General features: G+C 45.0%; 2 protein-coding genes and 1 long non-coding RNA gene across 6 annotated transcripts; 2 read left to right on the top strand and 1 right to left on the bottom strand.

Moving 5' to 3' along the window:
• The first annotated feature begins 27 nt into the window (after positions 1-27).
• MAFG (MAF bZIP transcription factor G) lies at positions 28-13,222 on the top strand. Of its 4 annotated transcripts, none has more exons than XM_080994071.1 (3): positions 28-102; positions 6,677-6,738; positions 6,824-13,222. In XM_080994071.1, the coding sequence occupies exons 2-3, from the start codon at positions 6,703-6,705 to the stop codon at positions 7,274-7,276; spliced, it is 489 nt and encodes a 162-aa protein (XP_080850197.1). In that variant the 5' UTR covers positions 28-102; positions 6,677-6,702; the 3' UTR covers positions 7,277-13,222. The 4 variants fall into 4 exon arrangements, with proteins under 4 accessions (XP_080850197.1, XP_080850199.1, XP_080850196.1 ...); XM_080994073.1 differs by lacking the exon at positions 28-102 and adding an exon at positions 272-419; XM_080994070.1 differs by lacking the exon at positions 28-102 and adding an exon at positions 2,780-5,064.
• Positions 13,223-13,732: 510 nt separating this feature from the next.
• LOC308470676 lies at positions 13,733-15,586 on the bottom strand. The gene is made up of 2 exons (XR_013982539.1): positions 15,446-15,586; positions 13,733-15,057 (listed from the first exon to the last, which is right to left on the bottom strand). It is a non-coding gene; the product is annotated as an uncharacterized lncRNA (long non-coding RNA).
• Positions 15,587-16,225: 639 nt separating this feature from the next.
• SIRT7 (sirtuin 7) lies at positions 16,226-25,909 on the top strand. The gene is made up of 10 exons (XM_080993969.1): positions 16,226-16,359; positions 16,524-16,661; positions 18,065-18,169; positions 20,238-20,308; positions 20,454-20,526; positions 21,515-21,613; positions 21,700-21,936; positions 23,814-23,894; positions 24,918-25,024; positions 25,427-25,909. Exons 1-10 carry the CDS (start codon positions 16,264-16,266, stop codon positions 25,626-25,628), a joined length of 1,209 nt encoding a protein of 402 aa, XP_080850095.1. The 5' UTR covers positions 16,226-16,263; the 3' UTR covers positions 25,629-25,909.
• The last annotated feature ends 1,128 nt before the right edge of the window (positions 25,910-27,037 follow it).

The following is a 27,037-nucleotide window of genomic DNA, read 5'->3' as shown; positions in this document are numbered from 1 at the left end:
CGGCAGCGGCGGACCCCGGACTCTCGGTCCCTCTCTGCGTGGCGGCCTCCCCCCCTCCCCGCCCCGGCTCCCCCCCTCCCCCGGCGGCACCGAGCGGAGAGGGTGAGAGACTGCGCGGGCGGCCTGGAGCCCCGGGTTCCACCTTTGGGGGAAGAGGGAGGAAGGCAAGCCAGCGCCGCCGCCGCCGCCACCCCCTCCTTCTCCACGAGGGAGGGAGCGAGCGAGCGAGCATTAATAAGCGCGGGGGGGGGGGGCGCGTCTGACATAGAAGCGGGGAGGGGGGTCTTTTTTAGGGGAGCCCTGCCTCTCGCTCTCCCAATTGCGCCCGGGAATTTCGGGCGCCGTGGAGTTCAGCGTTTCTCTCTCCACGGTGTTTATTTATTTTCATGATTATTATCTGAAGAAGCGACTCTTGCAATGTAGGTGGAGACTTCTGTTGACAGGAGCATGGGCCCCCCTCCCCAATTTCCACCCGGGAATGTTCTGGCGCGCTCGGGGGGGGGGGTGCGCTCGGGTGTGTGCGCCTGTGTGTGAGAGAGATAATGATAATATAGTGTGGGGGGAGGGATAGGTGGGTCTAGGTGAGCGGGCTTCCGTATTTCAGCAGCCGATCTTCGTTTCCCCACCTCCTTTCTTCTCCTCTGCTCGTTGACTTCATTTTCTGTTGCTGACAGATGGGTGGGTGGCTTCCCCCCTTTCTTTCCTTCTGAGGGGTTTCTGCGGCGTGGGTGGCCGTATTTATTTCCCCACCGCTGTCGTTAGGAGGAGAGAAATGCCATTGCCACCTCACCCCCGGTTTTGCCTCGATCCTTATTGTTGTTGAGTTTGCTTCTCAAGTAGTGGGGATGAAAAAGTAGTTGGGCACCTTATTATTCCGTTTCTTCGGGCAGGTGCGCCCTCTCCCCTGCCTAGAGTGGGGGGGGGGGAGCTGCTCCCTACACACTTGTGTGTGTCTCCAGGGATGTGCAGCCATGTCTGCTAATGTTAAAGGGCTTGCCGTGCTGACTCATCAGGTGTCTGGGTGGGGGAAAGAGTGAGTCTATGTGGGGTGGGGCACAAGAAGGGGAATATGTAGAGAGTATTTGGGATTGGAGGGGGGGCGATCTAAATCACCCCATTGCATCCCCTGGCACAGCCTACTGTGTGCAGAGCCCAGACACTGCTGACTCATCAACATGAGGTCACCACTAGGTATATGCTGCACAAAGGGAGGTAGGGGCTGACCGGCTGATGGGACCTGTCAAAAGGGTTAGCTGGGGGAGAGAGGGTGACTTGCTGACTCACTTTCTCACTTGGCGATAAGGCAGAGAAGGGTGCAAGTTCAGGAGATGGTTGGGAAGGGGATTCACCTGAGATTCTTCCTCTCTGCTACTTGTCTGTATTTTGCCTGCATTCAAAATGTTGTGACAACTGTAGCTTTCTGAGCATATGTCATACAGTGTATATCCATGTGCAGTTTATGTGCATTAGGACAGAAGTAACTGTATGTGGGGAGTGTGTGTGTGTGAGGGAGAGAGAGAGAAAAAAAGGGTTACTTGGCAGAACTTTTGTAAGAGACCTATTCCTAAGTGCTTGTAGATTTATGCCAGTATGTATGTTTGCCCTGTCTGCTTGCGTGTCCTCAGTGCTCGCTCTCTCTGTACATGTAGGTCTTAACTTTACTGTTTTGGCTAGCTTTATAGACTTTGTAAAATGGTAGTTCCTGAATACCTTTATGGAAATTGCTGCTACTTGTCTATGCCGTCTTTGTCAGACAGGCACGATGTCCTCAAGGACTCTGTGAAGGTGCTTGGCATGCTGTCACACTGAAGTGGGAAGGGCACAGAGATGCAGATTCCCTTGTTTGTGCCTGCACAGCTCTGCTTGATTTGTATAATGGAGCACGTCTGTGCAACAAGTGCATGCTGTCCTACCCTGAGTCCCTTGTGTGAAGTTCCCACAGTGAAGCTAGCTGAAGCATGCTATCGTCTACAGCCACAACTCTGGAGGGCAATCTGTCCTCTGCCAGTTTGAGAGCGGCTTGGCTACTGGGGACTGGGCAACTTAATCAGTATGTCATAGATATTTAGATTGTGATTATATGGAGATGGTTTGTGTGACAATAGCTAGCTGCGGTTTGATGTCCTTTTGACGGAGATCTCCACAAACTGATTCTAATTCTAAAACGGTAATGTTAGAAGGACAGAGAAAGTTAATCTAGTCTGATTCCATTCTCTGTAAAAGGATACTTCAAACCTAGTGTTCCTAACAGACTGATGCGTAGCATGTCTCTTTCCTGGTCTCATTGTAGCAGGATAGGAGATGATGAACAGCTGTCTTGATTCTCATTCTGGGTGTCTGACATGGCAACCTGGACAATGTATTATCCCTTGGATATTTAGATAATTGCAGTTACTTACAAAGCTTGTGGCAAATAGGAAGCAAAATAGATGTGCCTTGTCTAGAAGCATTGTACAGTACTTGAAAATAATGATTCAAAGGTGTGGAGAGAGATGAGCAAGCTCAGTTTTAAGTATAAATACGATGAGCTCCTCAGTGATCATAACTAAGGAGTCTGGCAGTCTGGTAGGAAGAGGTCAGGTTACTGATTTTTGGCCCCCTTTACTTCAGTTCTGCTGAGTAAGAAGAAAATTTGTGTAAACAGCAGTTCTGAGGCACTTTCTAAGCATAGCAGGGATCTTGCTGGGGCCAGTCAGGTCTGCTTTGAGGAGACAGAATTCTCTAGTGACTCTATGTTTCTTGAAGTCTTAACTGGGTAAGCATCTACTTTCAGGTTAAATATTTCATAATTGAGAAGTTATATATAGACAAGCCCTCATAAAACACATGAAAGTCATATACTTGCAGATATGTACAGTGTAGTGTTGAAACTACTGTTCCTACTTCACCTGTTGAAAAGCCTCCCGTTGCTGTTCTCGTCATGCCCATCTCCTTTCTCATCCCTTGCAGCTGGGCCTCCTCTGATGGGGCTGTCTCTGCTCCTGGAATGGGTGACGTCACCATGTTTACACTAGTTTGATGGCACAGCTCTGTGAATCAGGAATGTTGAGAATGGGGCCTGTGTTGAATCATGCGCTCTGCTGTCAGCTCTGTTGTGAGCGAAGAATTGGCGGTGCTTGTGCTGAGTGCAGGCCTTTTGAGCTTGGCAAAATGTGTCGAGGTTGCACTTTTTCCCTTTGCAGCCGTCGCACTTGGCACTTTCCAGTGTGATCGTTCTTCGGGAAGCTGTCAAAAAGCTGAGAAATCAGCAGTCTGGGGAGTTAGACCAAGTTTGTCTCTGTCTGGATGCCAGTTCTCTCCGGCCGTCCTCCTTGCATGATGTTAATAAGTCCTTCTGTGGCCAGCAAGTCAGGACTGCAGAAGGGTCTGGTGCCATCCCAATTTATGCTGGGTACAGAACACGCTAAGTTTGGTAGGGATTCCACTTCTTGACTGCCCTCTTTTGGCCTTTTAAAATCTTTCTAGTAATGAAGGTTGTGCTTGTCTAGGCACAGACGCAGCACACATTACTCCTTCTGATGAAACTAAGATGCCTAAGTCTCATATACAAAGATGAGTTCAAGTATCTTCATACTTTGACCCATCAGAGTGACTGAGGTTTTTTTTGCTGTGTCTCATCTTTTTCTCACAACATAGACTTCCCCAATAATTTCCTGTGCAATGAAAGAGAACTATGAGCACTAAAGATTATTTCCAGGCAGCCTTTATATCATCTCTTCTTTTCCCTGATGATAATAAGTAACTTCGCATTCTAAGCATTGATCTCTAGACATTAGAGTCCTGGACTTGCCCTATGAAAGACATTTTTGAGTTGGCTGGGCAGGGCACTAAGCGTATTTTCTCTTCCACTAAGTATCTCTTTCCTGGGATATCTGTGGAACATCACTTATACTTGGCATGGTGAATCTTATTATTTCCTTACTTCTGCTGGATTTACAAACTTATGATGGGTCTTTGCTTAAGCAGTTTCTGTACTTTAGAAATGTTCAGATCATTCTCACATGAATGCTTGCAATGATGCCTAATCCATTCTCACATGTCTCAAAAGAAAATCCTATAACTGGAGAAGGAGATTGTGTTTTGAGTATCAGTTCTAGTACTGTGGCTATTCAGTGAGTGGGGGACTTTCGTTTACAGTTCTGCTGCTGGAGACCTATAACTGCACATGGTTTTTAAATGGAGCAAAGTCAGAAAAATGAAAGCAAAGGGTTATACTGTTGAGAGGCATACTTGTGCATTCTGTAGCATTTATTTTACCAGTATTGAAAGAACATGATTTTTTAAAGCATTACTGTGGTGACAGAGGGAAGCCTTTGCCCTGTTGCAATTGTGTTTTGGGGGATGGCAATACTGTGTTCCTCGTAGTCTATTCTCTGAATTAAAAAACTTAACTAGCAATTAATGTCTCTTTCCCCCACGTATTTTTAGAATGCTGACTCCCAAATGGCGAGTCCCAATACTGCCTGCAATCAGGTTTTGGATGTTATAGCGCAGCAAGCTAAGTGTATTTTCCTTCGAGATCAGTAATTGTTTGGAACCTACTTGTCAGTTTTAAAGACAAAAATAAGTTGGTAGGTCCCTCTAGTAAGACAGTTGGGACCCACTGTGTTAGTGTGCAGTAAGCCTTTAATCAGTGACCACAGCCATATCCTTTGGGCATAAGCACTTTGCTTGTCAGCAGTTTTCGGTGCTCTAGGAATATCAGAGTTGTTGCTGGCCTATTAGTGATCTTGGAAAGCGCTGAAGCCATCCCTTCTGGGGGTGCTGCTGGGGGACCGTTCCTTGGCTTTTGCTGACACTAGCTTGTCTTAATTCTCTGCTATAAATGTGAACTGATGTTTTATGCATTTAACAAACAAGAACATGGGCTGTGTGGGAGAGGCATTTATTATGCCATGTAAGTGCTGATGATGTGCCTGGTGGGAGGTGGATGTAAAAACATCCCTGTCTGGATGCCCATAGTGACTCCTCTGTCCCTGACACAGTCCTGGCCACACCAGCAGATTTTCTTCTTGCTTAGGGAAAAACCGTGGCTTCTGAACTATTCCAGACAAGTAGCCAAAGGTATAGTATTTATGATGCCTAGTGTGTGTGCATTTTGGGGATGCATGTGACCTGTAAGACACGACTCATCTCTTGCTGCAATCCCAGATCTTCTGCAGGAGAACATTACTAGTGTTGCATAAAGTTCCAGATTAAGCCTTAAGAGTAGCACGACAGGATTCTGCTTTCTTTTTTGTTTGTGGTATGTGGTAGACTGTTCTGGCATATACCGACAGCTACACCAAGGCATGTCTGTATGTGATGTCTTTTTTATGAATCCACTTTTGTCTGCTGGTTTCAAAAAGAACATTCTAATAATGTACTCGGCAGTAAAAATTTGCTTGCAAATGTACTTGCTGTCCCATGTGTCTTGTGAATTCTGGCATTGCAACGCTGAATTTTATTCTCGCTAGACTAACACAATGGATGTAAAATTACTAAATGTAAAAGTGTGGGTTCTTTAATTTGCCTTCTGATTTCCTGAGCTTTAACTATAAAAACCTGATTACACTTCCCAGGCTTATTTCTGAAATCATAATTGCTGGAATCTTGAGAATCTTTAAACTTTTTTTTTTTAAAGTTGCATTTGGCATAGATTTCTCTAGCGACACACATTCTGGAAGCTTAGAACATAGTGACATGAAACCAGTAAGCCAGCCTTCCCTAATCTTGCACCCTGTACTACAGTCCCATAATTCCTAAACATTGCCTATGCTGGATGTATCTTATAGAATTTGTAGTCTTATTATTATTTATTTATTTATTTGAACCCCATCTACTAACTGTCCACTCTCTCTCTCTCTCTCTCTCTCTCTCTCTCTCTCTCTCCCTCTCCCTCTCCCTCCCCCCCTCTCTCTCACACACACTCTTGTGCATTTCCTCCAACCCAGAAATGGCTCCCAAATGTTGAGTCCCTTAGGTCGCAAATATCTGGAGAGCACTAGGTTGGGGCAGTTTTCTAGGAGCCTGTATGCTCCCTATCATTCCCTCTTTTCCCTGCCCGCCACCCCCTGTGTCTTGCTATTCTGTTTCCCAGACAAAGAAACACTTGAGACAGCTTGGGTCAATTCATATGCACGAGCTTCTGTCATAGGAGTATTTATGAAGACTGCTCCCACACAAACTCTCTAGTTTATGGGGTGTCATCGTAGCTCGTGTAGCTTTCAGCCCAATCATGGAAAGAGAGACAGGCTGGTTCCCTGGCAAGCCTCTTGGGCTACAACTCTCCTGCTTGGTTATACTACGAAGCATGTACTGTAAGCAAGGCTGTTAGTATGCTGAGTCAGCATGACTGGCTCGGCACAGGCGTGCAGGACCCTGGCTGCCAGGCTATTTTTAAATGTGGCTTCATCCTGCTCTGGCTCCTCCCAGGGTTCTTAATATCCCCCCCCCCCCGCCATTTGCTTTCAAGTATTAGAGAGAACTGTGGGGCTGGTAGGGACAGAGGTGGCAAGGAGCTGTTGTAAGTCTCTCTGCTTGGTTCATGCTGTGTGGAGCGCATAAGGATTCGTTCCAGCAGGGAGCCCTGCCCACTTCCCTGCCTGGTTCCTGAGCCAGATAAGTAGGGATCTGTAAATGAGGGCTCAGGATCTTGAGTTTGATGGTGACCTCTGGCCGTTCTCTTTTCTTGCAGAATCTGACTGTGAAGGCTTGCGTGTTATGACGACCCCCAACAAAGGAAACAAAGCCTTGAAGGTAATGGGGCACGAGTGGGGCTGAGCCGTCCGTGGACACTACCAGAGCTCCCGTGATACATGTGTTCCCTTCTGTGTCCCCACAGGTGAAGCGGGAGCCAGGTGAGAATGGGACCAGCTTGACAGATGAAGAGCTGGTGACCATGTCTGTGCGGGAGCTGAACCAGCATCTGCGGGGCTTGTCCAAGGAGGAGATCATCCAGCTAAAGCAACGCCGGCGGACCCTGAAGAACAGGGGTTACGCCGCTAGCTGCCGTGTCAAGAGGGTGACACAGAAGGAGGAGCTGGAGAAGCAGAAGGCAGAACTTCAGCAGGAGGTGGAGAAACTGGCCTCGGAGAATGCCAGCATGAAAATGGAACTTGATGCCCTGCGCTCCAAGTACGAGGCGCTGCAGAACTTCGCCCGGACCGTGGCCCGGAGCCCTGTCACCCCTGCCCGGGGCCCCCTTGCCGCCAGCATGGGGCCCCTTGTGCCCGGCAAGGTTGCCACCACCAGCGTCATCACAATAGTGAAATCCAAAACGGACGCCCGGTCTTAGTGAAACGAGCACTGCCTGGGCTTGTGTGTGCAGGGCAGTTAGGCACAAAGCTCATCCGGAATCCCCAAAGCACAACCCTCTCCCAGATGGCCTAGCCCACACAGGCACACGCTGGCCTGCTTGTCACTGCAGTCCCTTTGTTTTTAGCTTTGTTCTGGTTGGTGTGACTGATGGTAATGCAACCCTTCTGTGTGAGCAGAACCTTCCACCCAGAGGTATTCTGGGGACAGAGACTGAAGGACCTCGGTACTCTAGCCAAAGAGATTCTCAGCAGCATGGAATAAATTCTTGGGGAGAGAAATCGCCCAAAGGGGGGAGGGCAGAGGTCATAGAAAGTTGGAAGACCTGCTGTCAGTGATGACTTATACCATTCTTCCAGGGTTGTGTGTCAGCTGTCCAGTCTGCTGCTTGTAAATTGCTTGGTATCAGTGGCTATAATGGGGGTAGTTTGTGTAACCATGTTTATATTAACATCTAGTTGCGCCTTTTATGTTTAAAGGTGGGATTCCTTAGGACTTTTCCTAAAAGGGGAGGGAAGGGGCAAAACTGCAGTTTCCTGGTGTCTGTGCTGCTGAGAAGGGAAAGGAGCCAGGAATGGGCACTGTTGTAGCCTGCCTGTCAGGTAAAAGGCAGGTTCTACCGTGGTGACTACAGGCCGGTTTTGTGCCTAATGTGTTGCACTGAACAAGACCAAAATCACTAGTTGTTTCCTGTGTTTGGAGAGTATCAAGTGTCTCTAGTGTGATGGTTTACACAAGTCTATGTGGTTTTAAATAGCCCTTTATTTAAGAGAGAAACATTCATTTGAAATAATTCTTAAATGATCTAAGTCTCAAAAGTAAAACTGGATGAACAACTTGGATTTAATAGTCTCCTTTTTAACCTGAGAAGGGTGAGAATATTTGACTGTCATATTCCTGGAGACTTTGCTAATTTAAAAGAAAAGAAAAAGAAAAGCAAATTTTAAAAGTTTCTCGCTAAGTCTTTGTGGCTCCAAGGTTGTTTTTTATAAAGAGTTATCAGACTTTTATTTATAAATAATGTAGGGGGGGGGGAGACAAAAAAGGCTAGTCCTGTTTGATATCTTTTTGCAATTGTACCAAAAGTGACTTATTCTTGAACTCCTCACCCGCTTCTTTTGTGTTCCTGTTGTGTTTAGTTGTCTGTGCTCTGAGGTCTTGTGTGGCGCTGTGATGTGATGGTGCCAATGGCCATCTTTGCTGTGTGGATGTCCTGTGAGCATTCTTTTTTTTTTTGCTTTTCCTGGGCTGAGGGCAGGGCTTTCTTGGGCATTTCCCAATGACCTTCTGACGATCCTCTCATTAGAAGGTTTGTCTGTGTATGATGGCCTCACTTCCTCGGCTGCTGAAGTCTGAGGTAAATTGGCTCTTCTAGGGTGTTGCTGAAACTGAATAAATCAGGCATAGGCAAACTCGGCCCTCCAGATGTTTTGGGACTACAACTCCCATCATCCCTAGCTAACAGGACCAGCGGTCAGGGATGATGGGAGTTGTAGTCCTAAAACATCTGGAGGGCCGTTTGCCTATGCCTGCCATAAATTATAACTGGCAGACACTCTTGCCTTCCCCCATGGCACTTTGCATCACAGAGTTTACTTTCCTGTGGATCTCCAATGGCAGTCCCAACATGTCAAAAAAGGTTGGGTAGAGGAGGCCACTGCCCATGCTGCAGCAACATGAATCAGTTAGTAGAGCTGGCAATGTAACTAACTCCAGTATTTCCTAGGGTTGGGCCACAGGCTGCATACATCTAGGTTCATTCCTTGGGAAAAATTATTTTGCTGTCAATGCTACCATCAACTTACCTCCTGGCTGTTGTTTTCTACTCTTGGGCATGTTGAGGACTACTTGGGAAGCGCCAATGGAAACTCCATAGAGATTCATGAGTGTGTGATTGTCAGTGTGACCCAGGAAAATCCAGCTTTACTATTTAATCTCTGGATACTCATAAAGTGTTGTTGGAAGCCTGGTCACGAGGTTCTCCAAAGGAGAACCTTCTGGCAGCCTGCTCTTTTCTGAGAGGAGGAGAATAGTTGCCCTGTCTTCTGTGCTGCTACCCAGAAGTGTTTGGTTCACAGGGAGCAGGTGGTCATCCCATTATCAAGAGGAGCATGTTGGGAATTTGGCAGTATATATTTGTCAGGCTATCTCTCTAGGTGTGCACTTAAAACTTGGGGCTTTGCCTAGAAAACAGTGTTCTTCAGAGCAAGCACAGCTAGTGCGTCCTAGTCAAGACCACGTTGAGAAATCTTGACTGAAGCAGCATAAGAATAGCATTATAATTGGCAGACACTAGAACCCTCCAGCTGTTACGATATTGCCAGCAGGATCGACAAACTTGCATAGCTCAGGCTGGGCAGTACAGAATCTGGTGGCTTTTCAAACTGACATTCTACTAGATTTGGCCTTTACGGCTAAAGAGAAAAACTTAATGGCCAATTTTGAAGCAAAGAGATCAAATTCGTATAAGCTGAAGGGCCAAATTCCTACCCAGCAGATACCCAGGGACAGCACTCAACAATTTCCATTGAAAATGTCTTTTCCATCTCAGTTTGCTGAAAATTAATTCCCCGGAGTCATCTTCCGAATAACCCACTCAGTGTGAGAATTTCACTGCCTAGAACATCTCCTAGGTGCAAGAAAGAAAGAAAGCTTTAAATGAGGATTAGTTGTCGAAAGTCCTCTTCTTGATCTCTCTCCAACTGCAAGCTTGCTGTTTGCAATGTAAAGACAGGGCTGCTCTCTACACCAGTGGTTCTTATAAATATCGCAACCATTCTTTTGACATGGCAACCTGGGGTGCTTTTCTGCTGCCCTTTGAATGTGTGGACTGCAAATATGCAGTTGGCAGTACAGGAACAAGGAAGAGCAAATGGAAAAAGAGCAGGGTGGGGTTAAATAACAAAAGAGCTCTGGTGTGGATGTACACTTAGCTTTGCTGGAGATTCCACCAAAAATCATATTGGCTACTCCATCCTGCATATTTAGAAAGAATAGGTAAGAGGCTGCTATTGGCAAGGCAGCACCTTTCCTCTACTAAGGCTGTTAGGTGTCCGACCTGAAAAAGATTGAATTGTATGGAGTATGTTAGGGCTGCTGTGGGTCAGATGTGGGCTTGTAAGGTCTGGTAAAGCCCCAGGGATTTATGTCTCTCACTCCTGGTTTAAAAGGTTTAGAAACCATTGGAGGATTGATTATGTAGGATTGCTGGGTCCAGAGCTGTCCTACCTTTTATTGTTTTTTAATCCTTCTACCTCTCTGTACATCTTTCCCTCCCATCTTCAAGCTGTGCATATTTTCTTCCCCTTATTGCCTTCCATTTTCTAGTCCTTGCCAAAGAAATCCAAATTCTGTGAAAACCAAACAGTTGTAATCTGAGGAAGCAATATTTATGCAAACTTGTCAAACTGAGAAACCATAATAGCACGTAACTTGGGTTTCCTGGTCACCAAACTGACAAGCGAGAGGTGGGGTGTGTGTGTGAAGTGAAATCTTAGGTCACGTCATAGCTGGCTTTTGAGAGTCACATGAAGGGCAGTTCCATGGGCTGCCATGCTCTCTTGATGAGCAACAACTCTTGAATGTCAGCTGTCTGACCTCCGCCTGCCTCTCCATTGGCATTGGTGTGCTTCTCTGTACTGTATACTGCTCCATGGAAAGCAGGGCGACGACACCTTTGGTGGTAACTTTGATATTTAAACACAGCTTGTATGAGAAAGTGATTGAGTGGGGCTGTCTTTCTGGGGTAGAAGTTTCTTTTCAACATACCTTGTTGACTTTTATCATGGACATATTGTCCAGAACAGTTCTTAACAGCTTTCTGGAGTTGGCCGGGCTTCCATTGCTGCTTCCTCTTAATGGGTTGTCTACTGTTTCCATCTAGATCTTGGATAGCAAGAAGGGCTCCTACTGAAAGTCTCTCCTCTAGAGTTGCAACTCGTGCCCTTTCCGAGGCTTAAAGAGGTGAGACGCTGTCCACAGCTGGGTTTGTTGGAAGAAGTTGCAGGTGCATCACCTTGAATACAGCAGGTGTGTTATCAGGCATGTTCTGGCTTTGGAAAGTGGGAAGGATTGAAATGAAAGTGATGAATCTTCCAACACTCAAGGGGCCCTTCAAACCTCCCATCTTCCTTCACCCAGTTTCAGTCCGTCTCCTACTGTTTATGAGTTCTTTCCATCCCAGGTGCCCCTCTCAAGCCCTTCCCCTTGATTTCTCTTTCTGGTATATAGAATTCGGAGTGTGATGGTTCTTGTTTTTGAGGTGCTTGTTTGTTTGGTTTTTCTGCTGTGAAGGGTGTTGTGTGTTTATTTCTCCTTTTTTATTATGGGGCATTTTGTTTGATGCAACAGGTGGGGAGCTTTGCTTTCTACTTAGCTGCAGAGCAAATACGTGAAGTATAATTCCGCCCACATGTGGCTGGCTTGTGGCGGGGAGGGGGAGGGGGGCTTGTTTTATGTCGTGGTGAATTGTGTAAAAGTGATCTCTTTGATTATGGAACAATTATTTTGCTTTGGAAAAAGCAAGCAAGACTGCAGGCTAGGACTAGGGCATTTGACACTTAGGCATGGGTGGGGATTGCTCAGCGTTTGCGCATGGGGAATGTGCCCTCAGGTTGGATAGCTGTGAGTGTGTGAGTGCATAGATACATGGATACACACATCACATGCATTCATGCTTAAAAGTCATGCATTCCTTGTGTCAGGTGTTCCTTTTTGCATCTCTTGTGCCCTTGGCACACTCCAGAGATGTTGCAAGTTGGCCTTGGCAGGGGGTTGGACTAGATGACTTTTGAGGTTCCTTCCAAGGCTATGATTCTACGCTTTCTTCATATGTTACCTTTAAACAGGATTGGCATCCTGTGTATTGATGAAGCTGCACTCAGAATTGTAGCTGAGCTCCAGCGGCATCTTGCCTTCCCTTCCACTGGAAAACGCAAGCACTTATTGACAAGCCCCCCTTTCTCTCTCTCTCACACACACACCTTCCTGATGTCTCAAGCTATATTTTGTCAGAAAAAATGCTAATGCACAGGAAGGTCATTTCCTGTTTGATAACATTGCTGCTTTCTTTGATACCTGCAGTAGCAGGTAGCTGTGGCTGCTAAAACAGAGGTTCTTCCCCATGTTGAGAGACCAGGATAGTATCTCATGGCAGTCTTGCTGTGACCGTCAGGCAGGTTCTTCCAAGAGATGAGGATTTATGTTTTCCTCTCCCGCTATCTGATGTATACAAGCTCCGGACACTTGTGGCTGTCACCTGTATGAACACTGAGCAGTTGAAGTGAATAGTCTCCTCTTTCCCAATGAAGGTATGTTACTGTCTGGCTAAGGCAAGGGGGGTTGTTATCTTCAGAGAGTTCCAAAACAAATCCTACTTGTCGTTGCTCTTGCCCTCACCTGCAGTTTGTTCTGAGTTTATTACACCCTTTGCCAAAATGGAATATTATGGAGAAAAACAATACAAATAAGAATATTCAGAGCACTTAATGAGACGGGCTAAGGACTTTTCCTCCCCAACCTCCAGATGTTGAGGATAGTCCTTACAACATATTGATATAAGAACTACACTGCTGCTTTAAAATGTTTCTTAAAAAGGGGGGAAGAGGAGTATTTTGATAAATAAATAAATAAATAAATCTCAGTCTCCAAAGCTAATAAAACTGGAGATTAATTCTATGTGCCAGGGGTGTAATAGCATATTGTCAAGTCCTGGGGCTCTTCTATACAATGGGAGAGCCCAATGAATTAATCAGTATTTATTGCTAAATTATTGTCCTTTTTCAATCTGTAGATATCTGATAACTGTTGGGGATTTGTTGCCACAGCCCCAGTGGAGGTGTTGTTAATTTATTTATGTATATAGTGTATGTTTGTTGATATGAAGCATTCTTTATTTTGTATATGACCAATAAACATCTTTAAAGAGGCTGGTTCCTATGATATTACTCACTAAATTTAGACTGGCAGATTTGTTTCCTGTTGCTGACTGAATTGACTGAGGCTTGGTTGATTTCATGCAGTGAATGTACCATTTTTCCCTGCTGTAGAAAAAAAACAAATTTGCTTCCTCTTAGGGACTTCCCAGACAATCCATTTTAGCACAATACTTGCGCAATTATTACCCATTTGTTGCAAGGAATCCAAGTAACTTCCCTCAAGTTTGCACTTCTGATGCCTTCTTCCCGCACTGGATGGATATTTTCTACCTTTGTAAGTCTTTCTTTAATTAGCATATATGTTGCTGTTCTGCCTGCTGTGTGGAATTGTGTTGTCATCCCTCATGACATCAAATAATTTTTTCATACTTTTTTCCTTTTTTAAAAAAAGAACTGCATCCCCAGTTGTGCTGAGCACTTGGAACATTTCACTACTTAGAAAAAGTTTTAAAAGCATGAAGTCTGTTGCTTTCCTCATCCACTACCCTGCTATTTAAAAAAAAAAACCACTCTTCATAAAAAAGAAACAATTCTTTGCTGATTTTATGCTGTTCAATTGTAAAAAGCCAGTTGTAACTTTTTTTTTAAAGACATTGCAGCAAAGCCATTTCCTTACTAAAGCAGACATAAGGTACTGCACTACTGGAGCTAGCGTCTGACTAGTATTAAGGATGATATTTAATTGCTTAAGAGAGTGGCTAGCTTTTGTATGGACATGCTTAGGTCCTTCAGTCCTATGTACACCTGGAGGTCAATCTAATTCTGTGTGACTGACTTCCATGTAAATGGGCCAAGGATGGGGCCATAAATGCTGTTGACATCAAATTCGTGATTCAGAAACAGATCAAAGCACAAGACAAATGCCCATTTCTGTTCTCTTGTATTGGGTAAAATCAGAGCATCATAAACTTCCTATTTCCCAGACCACTTAAAAATTATTGGTGGTTTTTACTCCACAGTGGATGTTGAGATGGTGATGATTAATTCATCTACCACCCTTTGTGAAAGACCAAAGGGTTGTTTACAACATAAAACATAAACAGTATATGTCAATATGTCACATGATAGTTATTTAAAGTACTGTAAAAGAGACATAATGAATTTGTTTTTGTAAATTAGCATGAGAAACAAATCATAATTAACAATGTAATGCATAATACCTGTGCTATCACACCAGAATTCCATGTATTCTGGTTTAGGCCAGTGCTGCTGGGAGGTACACACTTTCTGTCTGAAGGCAGCAGTCCTTATTAGCCCCCCACTTCCCCATCAACAATTTTCCAGACCTATTCCGCACCCCCCCCCCGCCACTCAATTTTGAAAAATAAACCAAACAGACTAAGACTTATTTTAATGTGTTTATTCTGATAAGTAATCCATGTGCCTGTGATAGGCTACTGACTTTGTGTGGCTTTTGCTTGCTCATGTCACAACGTTGTTTATAGTCATAACAGGACTATAAGTCAGGACTAAGTCAGACATCTGGAATTACAGGGCAGAACTAGCTGCATAAGCTTCTACAGTGCAGTGGTACCTCGGGTTAAGTACTTAATTCGTTCCGGAGGTCGAACCTGAAACTGTTCTTAACCTGAAGCATCACTTTAGCTAATGGGGCCTCCCATTGCCGCTGCGCCGCTGGAGCACGATTTCTGTTCTCATCCTGAAGCAAAGTTCTTAACCTGAGGTAATATTTATGGGTTAGCGGAGTCTGTAACCTGAAGCGTATGTAACCTGAAGTGTATGTAACCGAGGTACCACTGTATATGGATGGCTCTGTCTCTCTTTGTGTCTCTTCTTTTAACTTGTGATATTCTTCTATGTTTAACTGTAAGTGAAAAAGAGGGGAAATAAGCATAAGGGACAAAGGAAACTGTTTTATAGAGTCAGATCATTAGACCATCTATCTCAATACAGTATTGTATACAGTACACTGATGGGCAGCAGCTCTCCAGCATTTCAGAAAGAAACATTAACAGCCCAACCTGAAAATGCAGGGATCAAGCCTGCAGGTAGAACTGGGGGCGCTTGCTTTATATATGAAGGACCATGCTGGTAACAGCAAAGTCGCTGACTTACAGCATGGGGCTTTCATTTCTGCTGTAATTAAAAAAGAAAAGCTTGTGTCCCGCTATAGCAGCAAGGATGTGCACGGCTTATGGGGTATAATAAGGAACATTTGACAGCTGTCAAATAAGAGAGGGTCAATTGCTCACTTTCTCTGCCTTCCTTAGATCATTTTCTGAAGCTGCCAATTGTATAGAAATGACCAGAACTGCGCAGTTGCCTCGATTTCTGATTTCCCATTGGGGGAAAAGTAATCACAGAAAACTGGTGCTTCACAGCAGTTATGAATGCCAGCTGTTGACTCCTTTAGCTGTAATTTCTTGCTCGACCGTCAGGACTGTTAGACAAAATGCTCAGATTGTATCAGCCAACAGTTCATGGGCTTAAGACCTCGGTCCCCTCTTTCGGGAAAACGGCAGGAGGGGAGATGAATATCAAATCTGAGAACGACCTGGCTAGAACTAGCGCAGCTCCGGCGCGCCTAAGGTTGGAAAGTGCTCGGCTGCCACCACCCTTTCCACCTCAGTGCCAGCGCGGAGCAGCGAGATTCTAGCGGAAAGATCCCGGGAGGAGGCGGGCGTCAGGCTAGCCTGAATGCGGACCGGCGCTTTCGATCTACTGCTCGGAAAGCGAGAGCCTCCGGCGCTTTCTCCAGCCGGAGGAGTGAAAGCCGCCATGGACTGCGAGTCTCTCTTCACAGAAAGAGATGGCTGTAGAGCGTCGTCGTTCTGGCATCTCTATGGCGGAATCCTTGTAGCCATTGGACCGGAAGTTCCGGCGAGCAGCCTCGTTGGCCCTTCTAGCCTCCTTTGTGAGGAGTTCTACAGCGAGCCTCGTCACCTTCTGTCTCTGAATGGCCGCAAAGTAAGGGCACTCTAGCTTCCTCGGTCGCTGCTCCGGGAGGCCGGAAGCGGAAATAGCGGAAACCACCGGCAGGGCCAGTTGGTACCCGGAAGCCACCGGGACGATGGCGGCGGGTTGGAGTTTGGGCCGCTCGGAACGGAAAGCGGCGGCTCGTGCCGAGTTCCTCCGGCAGGAAGAGCAGCGGGAGCGACGAAGACAGGTACCTGGACCTGCGGTTGGGGCGAGGGGGTTGTGGGTCTCTGAAGCGCTTGTGGGCGCAGGTGTTTCTGCCTTGCGCCCACGCCCCCTCCTTCCCCATCAACCGCCCCCTTCTTTTTCTTTCTCTCCCTCTCCGTCTCTTTCTCCCCCGCCGTTCGGCCGCAGGTGTCGCGGATCCTGCGCAAACCGGCGGCCGAGCGGAGCCCCGACGAGGCTGCGCTGCTCTCCGGCTGTCAGGAGATCGTCCGGGATCTGGAGCGACTTGGCAAGAAGCGCGAGAGGCTGCGGCGGCGGCTGGAGGAGGTGTGTGCGCCTTGCTAGCTGTGCCCCCCTCTATGCGTAAACGAGCGCGAGTGAGTACGGAGGAAAGAGGGTTTCTCGGCGGGGCAGCCACGTCAGTCGCTCGCCGGCGGCAGAAGCAACACCGAGTCACGCGTGGGGCACCCTAAGTGGGCGCTAGTCTACAAACGAGCCTGTTAGCCTTTACGGTGCTACGGCGACGCTTCACTTCTGTTGGGATTAGAGTGAACGAGTGAGCTAGTGAGAAGGACGGAGGGGATGAGCATCTGGTATTACCCATGTATACATTTATCTTGCTTGTTCAGCTACTACCTGCAGGTGACAAAACACACAGTGGAAAGTATGTGGCCTCCTTAAGAAATACGTTGTCCAAAGTAAATTCTTTCCAACACTGCTTAGTGTGGCTTGCCTAGGCCTCTGATTATTCTATTTTTACTACTTGGCAAAACTTATTCAATTTTTTAAAAAATTTAATATATTTAGGCTGTTTTTCTGGGCAAATGTCCATCCATGGCAGCTTGTGTTCAAAACCTATATACACTTAGAACTATCCTTTAACAGCAGCCCCCACCCATTTTTTAAAGCAGAGCCAGGAAGAACATAGTTCAGTCAGACCATTATCTAGCTGATATATGTCATATTCGGAAGACCAGTTAAAAAGTGAAAAGTGTTTCTGAAAACCCTGCAGTGTAATTTGACTGAGGGCTTTAAGGCAAGGGAGCCAGTTGCTGTTAGAGTAGCATTTAAGTTGGCTTTCAGTTGTTATAAAATCAAACTTCTGCACCAGTGTGGTGTAGTGGTTAAGAGCGGTAGTCTCGTAATCTGGGGAACCGGGTTCGCGTCTCCGCTCCTCCACATGTAGCTGCTGGGTGACCTTGGGCTAGTCACACTTCTTTGAAGTCTCTCAGCCCCACTCACCTCACAGAGTGTTTGTTGTGGGGGAGGAAGGGAAAGGAGAATGTTAGCCGCTTTGAGACTCCTTAAAGGGACTGAAAGGCAGGATATCAAATCCAAACTCTTCTTCTTCTTCTACAGCCCAAAGTTGATTTGGTCCATGTGCTTGAAAGTAAGTTCTGTTACATCAGAACGCCTTCTAAAGAAAAATGTTTAGGGTTAATGCTCTTGTTAGCCATCTCCTTGTTCTTGATGAGCTGGTCCCCCCTCACTTATTCCCACATGTCATTAATGTATCCTGTTTCTGACATGTAAGACGTTTTTACTGAAGCTCTTTCTTCTATTTCATGTCTTCCTTTACAAAGCTTGTAGAGTTGAGGACAAAAGAAAGAGAGCGAAGGGAAGAGACTAAAAGACATGGCTGAGTTTATGTCATGTGATTAGAATTATACAGGGCTTAGCTGAAGTGGTCCTTTGGAAATAATTTCAGTCCCTCATTCATCCACTCTTAGGTTTGTGATGAACCTGAAGAGTTGAAAAGAAAAGTCAGTAAGCTCTCTGCAGCTGTGCAGGGAGCAAAGCATCTCATCATTTACACAGGAGCTGGCATCAGTACGGTAAGACTGTGTGGTTGGCTGTTCTAAAATCACCTGGTACAAGATCCTATAGTGGTTTGTATTTATTAGTGTGTGGCTACACATTATGTTCACCATGCAAGAGCAGTCCAGCTCTGACTGTTGAGAATCCTGTAGGCTCCCTCAGCAACAGATAAATATAGAAGAAACTGTATTCAAACTACTTTTGTTCCCTCCTAGGGACAATTATCTGTTAATGAGAGAGGTAAGCAAAAATAAAACCAGCTTTTTCATCCATGCATGTTTGATTGTGATTCCTGTGCAGTGTATTCTGTCTGTTGGTTGGGGAGTTTGCAGAACAAGAAGAGCTAGACTGCTCTCTTGTGGTGAGTATAACATGTAGTGTGACTCTTGATGTGAGTTGGGCCACTTTCACAAGTGAAACAGAACAACTGTTTTGAACTTATGAAAATAGTTTGTTGTAGTATTGTTAACAGCTTTCTTATTTAGAGGTAGGGAAGAGGCACTCCCAATCAGAAGTATGGGAAATGTGGATACTGAGATGATGGAACAACTGTTTTGAATGTATGCAGGAAAATGGGAAGCTGTCTTATATGCAATCATAGAATTGGTATCTCTAGCTGAGTATTGCCTATTCTTTTTGTAAGCTGCTTTGGGTTTTTTCTACTATCAAATGGTATATAGATTTCATGAAATAAACAAATATACTGACTGACAGTGACTTTTCAGCACTTCAGACGAGACTTTTGTAGCCCAATTGAAGCTGTGACCTTTTGCATGCCAGGCACAGGTGGTGGTGACAACGTTGTGGAGTTGCATGAAATACTGATTTCAGCATTTCAGAAGCATTTTTAACTGATTGGGTGGGAATTCTGGCGTCTCAGAATTCATTTGATTTTGCATTGGATAGTTAATTAGTTGCCTGACACCCTTTGAGATAGATTAAGGTTTTGCCATCGAAGAGGTTGTGTTAGAACTACTCTGGATAATAAGTGTCTCAGAGAAACAACTAGCATTTTGCATGCCCACCTAAGAACCAGTCTACATAGCCATTCTGCATATTATGTCGCTTCATGTTAAAGAACATGTCTCTTTCAATCTAGAATACAGAAGACTCCTTTCAGAAAGCTGTCCCTAACAGGAAAGCTGCAGAAACATCATGTTCTTGCCTCTGGCTGTCCCATGTTATTGGGAAGAAAAGAGCATTTTATCAGACTTGCCTTTGGCAAAGCAGCTGTTGGACAGTGGGAGATGCTGTTTGGCTGGCTGGGTTTTTCCATTCTGTTATGTTGTGCAACTACCGTATTTTTTTGTGTATAAGACGAGGATTATTTATTTTAAAATTAAGTTAAAATTCGGGGGTCGTCTTATACATGGCAGTGTGGTGACGGGTGATAGGTTGCTGCGGCTTGCAGGAGATTGTCATCTTTGATTGGTGGTTGACTGGTGGATGTGGCAAGATCTGTTGTGGCTTTGCTGCCACTGCGGCAATTTGGCGGGCGATTGGTGAGTGCTGTTGGCGACCGTGCTTACGATTGATGTCATTGGCAATGCGTGAGAATGTCTAACAATACAGTTATTGTTCTATAAGCTCTGTAACTGGGCAATCCTCCCCCCAAAAAGCTTAACAACTCTTGGCAATCTCCTCCCATTTTCTTAATTTGGAGTCCCCCAAAATAGGAGGCATCTTATACACGGGGGCATATACTGTATATACTTGGAAAAATACGGTAATCTGCCTTAGCAATTTGGGAGGCAGAAGAGCAGGACAGATTAATCACATGTTTGCCATGTGAGCAGCTTAAGTGCCCTAGCTAGGAAGAAGTTTGGAATAAGATTTTTCATGATGGAGGAAAATGTTGAGGCCATTTCTCAGGCAGATTTCAGTATGGTGTTAGTTGACTGATGGGGGCATGTGCTTGTATCATGAAGGGCTTTCAGTTTTGGATGATGGTAGCAGTGGAGAGATGTCTGAGCAGGAGACTATGGGGGTTGGCAGGGCTTTTAGGATGTGGCAGACAAAGTTGCTGATGAGTGTGGCTGTGTATTGCTGAAGGCCCCTTTTCTCTTATGTCTCCTGGTAACACAGGCAGCCTCAATTCCTGACTACAGAGGCCCTAATGGGGTATGGACAATGCTGCAGAAAGGGAGGAGTATCAGGTAACCAAAACTTGACCATTCAGATGCTTGCCTGGTGCTTGGGAAATTTCTTAGAAGATCTTTTCCACCTTCTCAGAGAAGGCTCCACTGGAACATGTGAGATTGACTACCGATATTTAATACAGTTTTTATCTCCACTTGCCAGGGCTGTGGATCTGAGTGAGGCAGAGCCCACACTCACCCACATGAGCATCGCCTGTTTGCACAACCACAAACTGGTAAGGCTGCATATTAGTCAATCCTATACACCCAGGGGCAAAAAGAGATGGCACCAGTGGGGAACGTAGTTGAGGCATTAAATGTGAAACGGATATTATGTCTGGAGAATCTGAGATGCTGGAGAGCCTCTCAGTGCAGAGGATAAGGCCATGCACCCCCTCCCTGCACAAATACTGCATTGTTAGACAAAGTGAATCAGATATGGGGCTTAGAGTAGCAGAGTCTTTGTATGTGTGTTGGAGGCTGGCACTTAGGACTCCGAAAATGAACCTCCCTGTTAGGTACTTGGTTCCTGCACAGGATGGAATTATAGGTTGAAGTGATAGCACATAAATAGATATTACTTGCTGTAAAAGGCAGCCAGAATCCACGAAGAATTAACAGGTTTGTGGCATATTGTATGGGAGGTTTATAGGCTGCTTAACACACTCTGTACTTTCTCGGTTACTTTAAAAGACTCCGGTATGACACTGTATATTGACGGCACCATAGAAATGATGCTGCATGTGGGTTACAAATACATAGCGTTAATTTTGGCGCACTCCTCCAAGAGCTGTCTGCTTTTGAAAGCAATTTCTTAAATTAGGAAATGATGGATTCTGTACCAGTCTGTGAAACCACCCAACTTGTTGATGATATTCTCTCATTTAGAATACAAGGCTATGCTGTCTTTTATCATTAACTCTGCTACTTTCACTCACTGGCACCTCAAATAGAGGTGAGACCATAGTGCTCACTCCTGGTGAGCAGATATTGTCCACCTATGCTTTATCAGGCAACCACATTTAGCCACTGTCTGTGTTCCTGCTAATCAGCTATATCTCCTCCACCTGTTTTGGCAGAGCAATGAGAAAGGGAGGGGAAGGTTGGCTATTTAACATGCAAACTGTGCAGATCATATCTTAACTGCTGATAAAGGGAAACAAGAAGTGACTTGCTTTTAACTCTACTTTCTCCATGCTTAACACTCTAATTTTCCCTGTTTAGGTAAAGCATGTGGTGTCACAAAACTGTGATGGGCTCCACTTGCGCAGTGGGCTCCCTCGAGAAGCCCTATCTGAGCTGCATGGAAACATGTATATAGAGGTGAGCATATGCAGAGAGCGGGGCTTAGTGTACCATAGTACCATAGGGAATAATAACTGAGGTTCTGTGCTTCCATTCAAAATTAGGTTTGCACATCCTGCACACCCAATCGTGAATACGTGCGAGTGTTTGACGTGACGGAGCGCACAGCCTTGCACAGGCATCATACCGGCAGAGTGTGCCACAAATGTGGGGCACAACTAAGAGATACAATTGTACACTTTGGGGAGAAGGGCATCTTGCAGCAGCCCTTGAACTGGGAGGCAGCAATAGAGGCTGCAAGCAAAGCAGATGTGATCCTGTGCTTGGGATCTAGCTTGAAGGTAAGGCAGGAGAAAATGTCATTCGATGTACAATTGCACTATACTCTGTAATGGTTTTATTTTTAAAATTCTAGAATTATATTGAAATCGGCAGACTGACACCTCAATTTATAGTCTTTAAGGTTTATTGTGAAAGTGTTTGCTGCAACGTAGGCACAAATATGTATGTATTTCCCCCTTTGGAGCTTCTTAGAAATGTAACAATAGAAGTTTCTGCAACATAGGCACAAATAAGTATGTATTTCCTCCTGTAGAGCTTCTTAAAAATGTAGCAATAGAATCCTTTGAGAATATTTTCCTGTGTCATTGGTTATAGCCAAATATATGCCAGGGGAAGGTTATGGAAACAGATTTCAAATATCTGGTCAAAGATAGGAAGCTTTTTAAAAAAAGTAAGTCTGAAAAGGCAAGCGTTTCATAAAGCAATTTGGTTTGTATGAATGTCTTGGCTTGCATCCCCCCCCCCTTTCAATTAGAGATTAAAACAGGAGTGGGAAACCTTTGGCCCTACAGACATTGGTGAACTGCAGTTCCCATCAGCTCTAGCAAGCATGGCTGATGGCCAGGGATGACGAGAGTTGTAGTTCAGCAACATCCGGTGAGCCAAAGGTCCCCAAACCTGGATTAAAGTAAGGATGTATATGGTTAAGTGGTTCATAGCTAAATAACCCAGGATATATATTTTTAAAGTTTCCCAATAAGGCAGTTTGTATTATTTCAACATGTTAGTGTTTGCCTCTCTATGTAAATGAGAAATGTAAGAATGAACTAAAGGATACCTGAATTGGCCTTATACTATATTTGAGTAGTTTGCTATTTTTAAAATATAATCATATAAATCCAGAATGCATATTCTGGATCTCTTCCAGTTAAAATACAGTAGACCCATAACTTGTGCTGGTTGTGGGATTGTGTTCCAAGCATAGCACATAAAGCCAAAATTGCATACAGTCAAAACACGTTGGGATTGCCAAAGGTTTCCTAGACACCTCCATAATTATTATTATTATTAAATTGCCAAGGGTGTCGAGCTGAATGCGCACAAATTAAACGTGCATAAATTGCGGGTCTGCTGTATAGCTTTATTGCTGTTAGATCCTGAGACTTGCTAGAGAGTGCTATAAATGCTGTGCAAGATCAAGGAAAGGCCCATCTAGTCCAGCATGCTTTGCAACAATCCCAGCAACTAGCTGTTACTAGATGTTCCATCAGGAATTGGCCAGTGTTTTACAAGAGGATCATCTCCTGCTTACAGTTCTACTTCTCCCCATCCATCTCCATACTTTAGGGTGTTTTGAGGAAGTATTTTTAGTTTATACAGTTTTTCATGTTTCTTGCCAAGTGGGACTGTAGTCCTAAGTACATTTCCCTGGGAGGAAGCCGCATTGGAACTTGACACCTAGGCCTGTTTTACTGTACAACCGTCTACCTGAGCTAGCTGAGGTGACTGCTAGTTATGTGTATTTTAATAGTTGCAATACCTGCAAAAGTGTTTGGTTTGAGTCTTTTGGGCATGCTAGCCATTGGACTATAAATATGATCACTTAAATTTTAGCAGAAGCCTGTGTGTTGCCCATCATCACTCCAGACAGTACACTTGAGATGTTTACTGGGACTGGTCATTTGCATTTGATAGAAATTCTGCTACAGATGTTGAATCCTGCAAAAGCCTTGGCAACCATGTAATCCTGGAAGTTGGTACCAGAAGACTGTTCCTGCTTCCCGCATCCCTTCTAAGTAGTTTGCAGTAGGCATTGGTTAAAGATGAACACAAATGACTAAAGATGAACTGTGTTGCCACGTATCTCAAAGTTTGGGACTCCTTCCCTCTTCTAGCACTGATGAATATTTTGGTTGTGTTGTCCTTCTCACAACAGGTTTTGAAGAAGTATCCACATTTGTGGTGCATGAGCAAACCACCCAGACACCGCCCTAAACTCTACATTGTAAATCTCCAGGTTAGTTTGAGCCTTGTCATTTATGGGCAGAGCAATTTGCTCTGGTGATATATGCAAGTGTATATGATTACTTTAGTTGCTTCCATGTGTTTATAGGGTAGGACCAAAGTTCAAGGTTTATTCCGTCATGCAGCTGGACAAATTTTGTGCATTATCAAAAAATTGCGCAATGTGAAATATGTTTTTGTGCAGTTGGGCATATGGGATTGAATAAGGAGCTAAGTAGTTTCTAAAAGAGAAATAGATAAGAAAAGAAATGTTTAGGTTTAAAGGATATACAAAAAATAAGCAATTGACGTGTCTGAGTAGAATGTATGGTAATGAATGGGACATCCCTATGGACCAAAGCTCCCTTCATTGATTGGTCCATGGCTGATAACACACTTGTCCTCCTATTCCATGTTGTCACTGGCAACCCCAGCAGCACCAGCTGGCAAGGGGGCTGCAGGGCGGAGCTCTTCAACTCTGCCCGCTGATATGTTGGAATGAAGGGGCAATAGCTTGGCGACCTTCCTGAGTGGCAGTTGCGGTGCCCCATGAGCATCGAGCATGGCAGAGAGTGGGACTGGGAATTGATCAGGAGCAAGTATCATTGTAAAGCCCATGCAACCAGCCATTGCCCAAATCTGCTCCTCAGTCTGCCCACACGATCATTGGGAGATTTTCTGGGTCAGAAAGGGCTCGTTGTTGTTTTTTTAATCTTGAAATTTTGTGCCCAGGGCAAAGACCCCTGTGGCCCATCCATGCTATGCCACTGTCTAGAAGCCATCTGGTGGATTCCTACTTATCATTGGTTGAAAGTAATTCTGTAACAAGCCACATTGTCAGATTTCAAATAATTTTTTATGTTGTTCACGTGTTTATGTCGAAGTTTCGTTCCTTTGCCATGGGATAAACATGTTACCAACATTTTTACAATAAAAGTGAAAACCTAGTACGTGACGCGTGAAAATCATTGTGAATGTCATGGTAGCAGTGCTAAGTCAGTTCACTTCATTCACAGTATTACTGTTCTGTCTACAGTGGACACCAAAGGATGATCTGGCAGCCCTGAAACTTCATGGGAAATGTGATGATGTGATGAAGCTATTGATGGATGAGCTGGGGCTTCCCATCCCTTGCTATGACAGGTCAGCAAAGATAATGCTCTGCTTGAGCTCTGTGCCCTTATACACTAATACTTCACTCTTGTAGATAGTAGCAGATTTTTGAATGAGCAGATTCTAAATGTAGGTTCTTCTACATTTAATCTAAATGTTGGTTCTTGTCTGCTTATACAATATCATACACAGAGGTTTATAATTAAATATAGCTTCTTGTTTCTTCATAATGTGATGTAATTTAAACATGGCTTGTATCAGGATAGAAATATGCACTGAACATACTTGCACTTGTGAGGACTTGCAGTCCAGCCCTGTTTTACTGGAGTATATCATGCATGGTTCTAAACACACCCTTTCACTTGATACTTGGGCCTTATGGTAATTCTCTGGGTGCTGCAAACTTAATATTACATATTATTGTGTTTGCAGAACAAAGGACCCCATTTTCTCTTTGGCTGTTCCTCTGCAACCTGAAGAAGAAGGCAGTCATAGCAGGAGAGCTGTGGCTCCACCAGTAGGTCTTCATGAAGTGCAGCTGGGAGAGCAACAGCAGACGCCCGTGGGACCCCTTTCTGGCGGCTGGTTTGGCAGGGGCTGTGCAAAAGGCACCAAGAAAAGAAAAGTGTCTTGATAATGGCATTATAAGGGTGTGTTTTTTTTAACCTTGAGGACCAACTGAAGTTGCTAAAATCAGGACAAGACCTTACACCTGCACTGGATTTGACCAGAATTGCTGGGCTAACTGGAAAAACACAGCTGCTATTTTCATAAATGTTTTGTACAACTACTCAGTTTGTAAACAGAGGCTGAAGCCTAGCTTGGTTTCTGCTGTGGCTGAGGAGAGGTTGGTGTTTAATACTCAGGGCTGTCAATTATTAAATATTATTAATAAAATAAAACAATAAAAGGCAATGACTGTGGTTTTTGTAGCACACAGCTTATATTCCCACATTTGTGTTGGTGTCAGCAACGCTGATAACTACCACATTTGGGTGTGCATGTTTTATCTAAACATGGGTCTGTTACAGCAAGGGTTACATCCTCAGAAGATGTGCAGTACAATGGTGCCAGATTGTTGCAAGTGGTCTTAAGGGTAGGGTAGCCACCCGTCCTGTATAATACAGGATCGCCCTCTATTTCAGTGTAAAATGCTACGCCCTGCATTCAATACAGGAGACAGCTTGTCCTGTATTTCCTCAGCGCTCTTTTTTTCTGCCAAGTTAGGGATCCTCTCCAAATGCATGTGTGCGAAAGGCCATGTATTTAAGCCCTGGGTAGCGAACCAGAGACAGATTTACAAATTCATGCGTATGTGTGTGTGAGTTTGAGATTTCAGAGGGGCCATCCTGTTAGGCTGCAATCAATTGTAATGGATTGTTTTGAAATCACTCAAGCAACAGATGCAGGGTGGAAATTGCGTCCGCCCCACCGTTCTGTATTTTGCCAGAACAAAGGTGGCAACCCTAGCGTGTGTCTCAGACGTATACGGGTGGGTGCCAGGGGAAACAGAATCACAAGGGCTTTGGTCTCCCTTCAGCAAGGCAGTCCTACAAAATACCATGTACAGCGGTACCTCGGGTTACGTACGCTTCAGATTACAGACTCTGCTAACCCAGAAATAGTACCTCCGGTTAAGAACTTTGCTTCAGGATGAGAACAGAAATTGTGCTCCGGCGGCACGGCAGCAGCAGGAGGCCCCATTAGCTAAAGTGGTGCTTCAGGTTAAGAACAGTTTTCAGGTTAAGAACGGACCACCTGAACGAATTACTTAACCTGAGGTACCACTGTACAGTATTTGAGGGTCCTGGGGTAGGGAATAGGCGCCACTTTGCTTATTATGATGCAAAAGCTGACATCTGGCGTGGAAGAGAGCTCAAATGTCTCCAGCAGCGGAGGAAGGCCGGTGAGCGTCCGGCACAAGGGAGATGGTGCAGCAATGAAGGACCGAGAGAACGGGGCGCCCAGTCCCCACTCAAGGAGAGGGTTCCTGTGAAGGGGGCGGGGCGACGCGCGCGCCGTAAGGCAGCGCGGGGGGGGGGC

This window comes from Podarcis pityusensis, assembly GCF_964106645.2.
Source record: "Podarcis pityusensis genome assembly, chromosome: 2".
NCBI classification, from domain to species: domain Eukaryota; kingdom Metazoa; phylum Chordata; class Lepidosauria; order Squamata; family Lacertidae; genus Podarcis; species Podarcis pityusensis.
The sequence above is the reverse complement of the archived record's forward strand: the minus strand, read 5'-3'. Positions and strand labels throughout refer to the sequence as shown.

Coding starts and splice junctions, on each gene's coding strand:
- MAFG (XM_080994070.1), top strand. CDS start 4,908: ATGATGTGCCTGGTGGGAGGTGGATGTAAAAACATCCCTGTCTGGATG. Junction 5,065..6,676: donor TTCCAGACAAGTAGCCAAAG/GTATAGTATTTA, acceptor CTTTTCTTGCAG/AATCTGACTGTGAAGGCTTG. Junction 6,739..6,823: donor AAGGAAACAAAGCCTTGAAG/GTAATGGGGCAC, acceptor GTGTCCCCACAG/GTGAAGCGGGAGCCAGGTGA.
- SIRT7 (XM_080993969.1), top strand. CDS start 16,264: ATGGCGGCGGGTTGGAGTTTGGGCCGCTCGGAACGGAAAGCGGCGGCT. Junction 23,895..24,917: donor TCTACATTGTAAATCTCCAG/GTTAGTTTGAGC, acceptor TTCTGTCTACAG/TGGACACCAAAGGATGATCT. Junction 25,025..25,426: donor CCCATCCCTTGCTATGACAG/GTCAGCAAAGAT, acceptor TTGTGTTTGCAG/AACAAAGGACCCCATTTTCT.